The following is an 8682-nucleotide window of genomic DNA, read 5'->3' as shown; positions in this document are numbered from 1 at the left end:
ACGAGCCGTTTTTAATTAACGACCGGGACGTTCGGCGAAATTAATTTTCACTTCATTTCTCCTACGGTCCATCTTTTTCCTTTCCCCCCGTCACGTTGAAAAAACATAAATTATTGTCCAGGAATAAATGATCATCGTCCTGATAATTATTCAATTTACATTTCCGTCAAGTTGCACTCCCATTTATTGTTTTCTTTTTTTCACGCTGGGCGGAAAGGAAAATGAAATGTCTACGGTACCGTTTAAATGAACGGAAATAATCGATTTCACGAATTGTGGAACGTGAAATAATATTGAAATTTTCGATGTAATGAAATTTATTTGTAAATATTCTTTTGTTTTCTCTAACAGTTCGAACAATGATATACGAACGATCTATTTTTGGAGATACGTGCGACCGATATAATTTTCTCGCATGATCTTCAATGTTTCATCGATTAAGATTGTAGAGAGTAGAGTACCATGAACGACGAGAAGCTCACTTGAATTATCTTTTAACAAGTGAAATCGTATGTTAGTCATGTTGTAGCGAGTGTTCAAAGTACTAGAATAATTCGACTTACGGATGAGAAATTTTCAATTGTTACGTCCTGGTAATCGCCAATACGGAGGCCTACTGGTTCGAAGCTTCTGTTCATTATGATCAGTACTAGTTTCTGTATTTTTAGAGGCGCGTCGTACCATCGTGAATAAAACCTGACGAACAATATATCGACGTGCGTTACGAAAAGTAGCACGTCTCATTTGTCTCACGAAAACCAGCACGTTTTGTCTTCATTGTCGCGAGAAATATCGCGTTTTGTTATTCTTTGAAAAAGTAGCGCATTTAAATTGCTGGCTACGAAAAATAGCATGTCTCGTTTTTCGCTGCGAAAATTAACACGTTCTAGTGATTTGCCACAACAAGTAGTATTTGTAGTATCAAAAAGACGTACATATGTACATTTGAATGGTTGGCTAAGAAGTAAAGTATGTTTAGCTTTCTACCACAGCAACCGACAAGATTTGATTCTTTTTTCGACCATGTAAGTCGGATACGATCGAATTTGATCTAGACATATTCCACGCTTAATTGACTCAGGCTCTGGCGAGGGTCACGACTGTTATCGAGGGAGGTAAGTGTTCTGGAAATTGCCGGCTGTTATCTCTCTTCGATTCGTTCCCTTCTTGAGTGCATCTTCTTTACTTGAGTACGGATGATGCTGATATGCGTCATGGAGATTTTCATCTGTCTCAAAATAAATTTATAAAACTGTAGAGTAACTGTTTTTTTTTAATTCTACCATACCGAGTACGAGCTGCGTACTCGCTCGACCCCCCGTGGCCTCAGGTAGCGGACAGCGGCTCGTGCGCCCCCAAACCTGCGAAAAGGCTTGACCCACCCTGATTGGTCGGGTCTAGCCTTCCTGAAACATATAAAAGACGGCTTTTCGCCATAGGAAATCAGTCCTTCCGGGAAAGCCGAAGCAAGACTACTCTAGCAAACATCGAGCAGACGTCTCCTTCGCGGATTTATAGACGACACTCATTGTCCTTGCAAAAAGTCAGCACGGAGCGAACGAAGACTCCAGGACCAGGTTTCCTGTCCTGTTTCTACCCTAGTCATCTTCACCTATCGACCTCCTAGAGGCAGACGCTCCTACGCGGGTCATAGCGACACCTCCGGGTTGAATGCAATTCTCCCAAATACCCCCAAAGAGAAAACAGACGTCTCTTACGCGGGACATAGACGACAATTTCTCTTCCCTTTCTACTCTCTCCCTCTTTCTCTCTTACCCCCTCCTCTCCTTGGGAAATCTGGCCGAGTAAAGGCGTAAAACCATTGACAATAGACGTATCCGCGACCCCTCGCCGAAAACCGACCGAGTCGCGCCTCAACTTGTATATTCTGTGATTTGTACCGCGAATCCACCGATTTAAATAAAGTGTTTACCATCATCCACTCTACAAGTTATTATTTATTAAACAATATTGTCAAAGGTTCAATTTTTCTATGCAAAATACATTTCAACAATTTGAACTGCTAGTTTTCGCCGCAAAATCCAAAATGTGCTATTCTTCGTCGCGAAACAGTATAATGTTTTCGCGGCGGAAAACTAAACGTTGCTAATATTCATAAGAAACGATGAAATGTGCTTCTTTACGTGGCAAACTGTCACATGCTGTTCTCCGTTAGACAAATGAAACATACTACTTTTGCGTAAAGCACGTCGATATGTTATTGTTACATATGATTTTCGATCATTGGATTTTATGGCCACTGAAATTTCACTATTTTAACCCTCCGTTACTTGCGTCCAAATTCTAAGTCCAAAAGTTTGTTTTGTTCCCACGAACAAGAAAAACAGTATCTAGCACGATGGCCTTCTGTAGTCTCGATATATATTTAAAAGCATATTGAATGATGAGTAAAGTTGTAAAGTAAATGTGCTATTAATAAATAGAGAAAGAAACAGTTATACTTTGCGGAGTGTGATCCCTCAGACTTGCAACGAAGGATTGAAATAATCAACTCACGAAGAATTGCATATATTTCGATAGAAGGATGATAAAAGTAATACTTTTCTGAATACTGACATTCGATACAAGATATCCGAGCTGTTATCCAACAATTTCTGCATCGGAAAGGTGTTCATAAATATCAGAAGCAGGTAACCAACCACGTGCACCCCGCCGAGTATTATTTCTTCAAGTTTCGAGCACATAAACATCTGTATTAGATGACAGTAACGTCCATTAATAAACATTCCTCGCAACTTAATCGGTTATGAAGCAATGTCTTTCATAGATTGCCCAATTCAGCCGTAAAATTCGTACTACGATATACCGGGTGTCATTTTTAATTAGACACGATGGAATATGTCTGAAGGAACTGAAGTTATCGATAGAAAAATGTTCTTATAAAAGTTGTCTTGTATAATGGGCGACACAATGTGGCATAAATACACCCATCCCTCCATTTACGCGGATTGACCGTTCCGCGTGTAAGAGTATGGTCGAGCGAGTGTTGGGACTCGCGCTGGTTTATGACCCGCAGACCGAGAGGACCGCGGAAAAACGCTGTCCCAACACCTTGACACCCCCACGCGCTAAGGGCTGGGTCAGGTAAGGACCCAGCCACGTGCTCGCGCGACGCGGACCTTGCTCCGTAGAAACCCCCAACCTGAGCCAGGGTTTCTCGGAGGCAAGAGAGGAGCGTCAAGGCATACATACATATAAGGACGCGTTGAATAAGACTAACAAGGGAACTTCGATAACCCGAAATATCCGATTTTTTTTTAAGTTTGTAGGAGACCTCGAGAGAATTATCGGGCAATTTTTTTTATCGGCCCAATTTCGGTTCTTCGGGGTGAAAACAACCCTTGAATGAAGAAAAGTGTACCCTATTTCCCTGTATATCTTTAAAACTATAGTAGATACAAAAAATGTTTATAATAAAAATTAAACGGCTTTTTATGCCTTATAAGACTGTGCTATTAAATTAATAAATATTCTTTTTTTTAATAAAAAATCTTCCACTACATATCGAAAAATATGTCAAAAGCAAAAATAAGTTTTATTCGGTGTCAGAATCTGTACTGTAAAACTTAAATCGTAGAAAAAGGGGTTAAGGAAAAAACCAAAAGAGGTCAAAGTTATTTAATTAGTACGTTCAAGTAAGAATTTGCGTCTCTCTGATATGTAATAAGTTCAATGAAAGTTTATAGAATACTGAACATATCTGACCGCGTATAAAGTGTACCGCGTAAATGGAGGGGTGGGTGTATCTGTTTTCACAGGTGAAGTAGTGTTCAAGTTTATTTTTTTAACTGGTACGCTATATATACTTTTTCGTAATATAATAGCGTGTGATGGAAAGGTTTTTCGTTTCATGAAAAATCGGAGATTCAGGTCAACACACGTGTCGCACGTCTTTACCCAGCTGAACCCTAGTTGACTGTATTACAAATTCCCCACGATGTGTCTTAACGTGGCTCATCGCTGCATTCATCTCAACAAACGCTATGAAAAAATGAACAATAGAAAAATATAGCACTCCGTTAAAAAAAATAAACTTAACCTTGAAATCTCTTCGATTACTTTACCCGCGAAGAAATTATTAGGTCGTTGTATACGAAACGGTGCCATTACATAAAAAGCTGGCCAAAATTCAATTTTCGAAGCATAGAGCAGCTTTTTGCTACTATAGCAGATTTGTTGTGTACAGGGTGTCCCAGGTTTTAATGGCCAAACGTTGTCAGTATATTCTATGTGTCGAAATAAAAAAAAAAAAATGTCATACGAACGTAGGTCTTTTAGAGCTTCGTTAAAAAGTTATGGCGGTAATACGAAATAAAGGAAACAATAGCAGACTCACGGTTACTGCGATGTAATACAGAAATAGATCTTTGAGAAATTAGAAGGATTAGTATACTAGATAACGAAAATTGTAAAGGTCACATTTAACAAAAATTTAAAAAATACGTTTTGTAGATTTAAATCAATTATACTTTCGCATACTTCCGTGATCGCACGTTGTTTGAGTTTTATCAGCGTTTATCCAAATATTGGCTACCTAAGTAGATATCTTTTCTTCAAGATTTTATGCTTTCACGCTCTATATAGTTATAATAGAATAAATATTAAAGGAAGATTTTAAAGTTTGTGCGTTAGACGATCTATTGAAACAGTTTTTTTTATACATAAATAATTCAGGATTGTGTAGAGTATTGAATTCAAAATGATCGTTCGGGGCTGGTTGACTAACTACATGACTAGCTGGTCAACTGATTGAAAGTTAGTCAATAACTTATTTATAAAGTTAGGTCACATAAGAATTACAGTTATATGTTTATAATTTATGTTTCTATAATTCTCTAAGTTTTTCTTGCAATTGTAAAGGTTCAAATTGTAATTTTGATGTTAAATCAGCGATTTCCATGTTTCGCTTAAAATTGATTAACTTATATTATAATCTATGTTTAATTTGTTGAAAAAAATTTTTAGTTTATTATTAAAATGTGAGAGAAAGATAAGTAATATTTTATAATAAAACAACTTTATCGACACTATGTTACTTTATTACCACTAAAATAAATTGCAAATAACATTTTCTTAACCGATTGTACCTATACTCGACCTACCCCATACTGGGGTACCATGACCAGCTTGCAACGTGTTAGCAAATTGTTGTAACGTTAAGTCGACTTTAATAATTGAATCAGGTAGTCAAATATATGTCTTACCAAATACAATAACCGTTACAATGATGTTTCGCCCAAATGATTGATTAAAAATCGAAAAGTGAAAACTAGCCTACTAGCCCCGATCTCCCCTACTAATCCTTCTAACTTCTCAAAAGAACTCAAGTCATTTGGTCCAATTTAAAAAAAGTTATAATGTTCCAAATAGTGTCCGAATATTAATGCAAGAAACAGAATGCAAAATTAGCGTAGTATCGGGGCCTCCATACCCAAAAATAGGAAACCGGCAAGGGAGGATAGAGAGGGAGTCGTTGGCGTAGCGCGCAAAGCCTGGGCTTGGTAAGCGTCCCGGGTTCGATTCCCGCTTGGGTCCCTCAATATTTTTCCGTCGTCGGTGCCTACATTAGGATGAATAAAATTGATAACGCTTTATCGCTTCGCAGGAAAAATGAATGACCCCTCGCTATTGTTTTCCCTTTTTATAAGGTCTTTACGACCCGCGCTCGCTCTCTATCACTCTCACGCACTATCTTGGCAACTCGCATTCGCACAAACACACTCGCTCTTGTTTAATCACAAGGAACGTCGGAAGAACACGGCCTTCCGAGTTCGTTGCCCTCGTTTCGCCTATTCGTATCGCAGGGTTTTCAACAAAAAAGCAAGCTCGACCATATGCTCGGCACGTGCCGGTCATTAACCTCCTACATCAATGAGAGTCACTGTATGTAAATACCTAACATATTCTACCGTTTCTAGTTAAATCAGACACCCTGTATAAATCTCTAGGAATACGAATGGTGCAAAGAGTGATTTGATTGAGTGTTAGAAGTACCACTTACTCGAAGCATGATGACAGTAATAATGATCGGATTCAGGGAGCCTTGTACGACATAGGACGCGTTGTAGCAATCCATTATTAGCTTGACGTTACTTCGTTTCGTTGAGGCAGATTTTTCGTTGAAAAACATCATCGTTATACAATTTACTCTAAAAAACATTTTCTTCAACAGAAAGATAGAGAAAGATACCAACTGTATAGTCTGCTGATGAAATCTCACGCAACGAGCAATTTTCATCTGGAGAAAATGGCTTCCAGCGTTACCATGGAGTGGCGGTTGCTTTTTATCTCGATTATCGTCCATAAAATGTTCCAATCTGTCGCTGAAAAATTGATTCGAGTGTTAATAAAAGAATTTCATCTCTGACCGTGTTCTTTTTGTCTCCTCGCGAAAATGTTCTCGCGCGACGAATTATGTTTACCCGAGAATATTGAATTTGGCGCAAACGTGGAACATGAAGAATATGAAAATTGAATCGACAGCCGTGGCGACCGTCAGACCAAGGGTAACGGTCCCGAGCATGTGCAACGCGATTGGTAGGAAATATTTTTGCTGGTCGACGAAATATTCGCCGGCGTACGGCAGTACATGGTGTCGGGATTCGTTTAGAGGCGCTATCACGTCGATAATGTACGGCAGGAATTGCACTATTGCGTAGGAAAATATTCCAATGTATACGAATCCTGTAGTAATTAGGAAAAAGAAACGGAGAGTAGTATAGCTTTATAGACATAAATTGCATTGTTAAAGTTAAGAAAAAAAAAAAAGAAGAAATATTCTGGGAGAATGATAGATATTAGACGATCGTAAAAGTTCGTGCCTGATTTTCAGAGGTTGTGGGAACCTTATCGACTACGTAACAGATGTTTGTTTCAGCGTCATGTTACATGCCTATCGAAAGATACACCGCTTGTGTTTCATTTTCAAATAATTGTTCGTTTCATTTTATTTTCAAATGAAGTGTGCCTTCGCACACACCGTTTGTGTTTGATTTTCAAATCGGGCACGAACTTTTGTAATCATCCAACACGTTATACAAATTTCTTGAATCTTTTTCTTCTTGGCTTTTCATAAATAACACAATTTGATTCGATGAAACATTCGAATGTTGAAAAGGGAATCGTAAGAAAATAACGTAATACACAATCTTCTCAATTTACGTGCTATTTGTATAAATTCTTGGAAATTTCTCTTACCGATATAAAAAAGCATCAATTTTCCGCCCACAGCGGCGTGCATCTTTAAAACCTTTGTCTCGTTAGCGTTGTTGAGCACGGTCCAATCGTGCCTGAGGTTCTCCAACAGTTTGAACAGCTGCGAGAACGTACATTCTTTTCTTTGTCTTCCTTTTGTTTAACGAATTACTGGGTATAATGAAATTTAATTAATCAGCAGTACATTTATTAAATTCTACCCGGAAAATTACGAATCTCTCTCTCTCTTTCTCTTGATCTGCTGATTCGTGTAACGAACGAACAAAACAATAACCATGAAAATGTTTGTTATAGCGAGGTTCTTTGTTGTTCAAAGGACAGTTTAATTGCCGCGTAATTCATTTTCTCGCGATCGAACGTACTGGGTGGTCGAGAAACGACTGTTTACAGAATCGTGCACAACTTACAACGTCTCCTTTCAACGAGTAGAACAGATATTTCGCCATACAGAGTATGTTGACCAGAGACGGTGACAGAACGAGAACTAACAACTCGAAGTTCATCTCTGACGTCCAAAGTAAGCACATCTGTGAAAAACAGATTTTCGTGGTAGTAAATTGTCGTGAGAAAAATTTGGTGAAATTACGCGTTGCTGGAACTTCGAAGCTTGTTCGAGTGAAAAATTCGTATCGAGAAAACATTGTATTCGTTGAAATTTATTTTTTAATAATAATAATAGTGATAATTTTCTTTAATCCAGTAAAGTATTTGCAATCGAACGAACAATAAGTAAATGTTACGGCGATGATTTGAATCGATGGTAATAATAAAATTCATTTTTTTTATTCATTAACCCTTTGCACTCGAAGGCCCTTTTTTCTATAAGGAAATAGAAAATCAGAGCTTGTTTGCTCGATAAAAGTAATGAAATATTTTTAAACTGTGGCGGGGACGTCGTCGTCAACAAACCCTTACCGAATTTCGTTCTATTCTTCCACGCGAACTTTCTCTATTCCAACTCCTTCAGATTTTAGTTTCCGTTCTTTTGTCTCTCCCCGGGTTAAGACTTGCCTTCGTCCTCGAGTAGCCTAAGAAGCGCACATGTGGCATCCAGGTTCGCACGAGGACGAACGGCCCCGCTTTCTACGAATTTTCTATCTTTATCTATCGCTACCCCTGTCTCCCTGTCCTAACAATATAAAAACCCAGTACGCCTACACCTCGAGACAGTTTGTTCCCTTACCCGCGACGTACCCGCCGAACTGCTGCCGCAGGGACAATTAACGAATAAAACGATTGTATTTTCTGGACTAAATTGTACGCCGACCATAACACTTGTATTTTAATAAATTGAGGTGAAAACAGTGTAACGACTGTTTTCTGTTTATTTTATATGAGAAATCGTAAGGAGAAAATATCCCTCGATGAAATTCATACACATCACTGTACGTTATACGAATTTAAGAAAAAGTAGATGTGCGTATCAAGCCTGCAAAAATATTTGTC

General features: G+C 38.3%; 1 protein-coding gene across 1 annotated transcript in view; it reads left to right on the top strand.

Annotated features, from left to right (window-relative positions):
- LOC108578203 (neuroligin-3-like) overlaps window positions 1-5639 on the top strand; it is a 25165-nt gene extending 19526 nt beyond the window's left edge. The window contains exons 5-6 of the mRNA XM_017941485.1: window positions 3294-3312; window positions 5627-5639. Coding sequence (XP_017796974.1) covers window positions 3294-3312; window positions 5627-5639 — 32 coding nt within the window. The remainder of the gene's footprint in view (window positions 1-3293; window positions 3313-5626) is intronic.
- The last annotated feature ends 3043 nt before the right edge of the window (window positions 5640-8682 follow it).

This window comes from Habropoda laboriosa, unplaced genomic scaffold, assembly GCF_001263275.1.
Source record: "Habropoda laboriosa isolate 0110345459 unplaced genomic scaffold, ASM126327v1 scaffold1554, whole genome shotgun sequence".
Lineage (NCBI taxonomy): Eukaryota > Metazoa > Arthropoda > Insecta > Hymenoptera > Apidae > Habropoda > Habropoda laboriosa.
The sequence above is the reverse complement of the archived record's forward strand: the minus strand, read 5'-3'. Positions and strand labels throughout refer to the sequence as shown.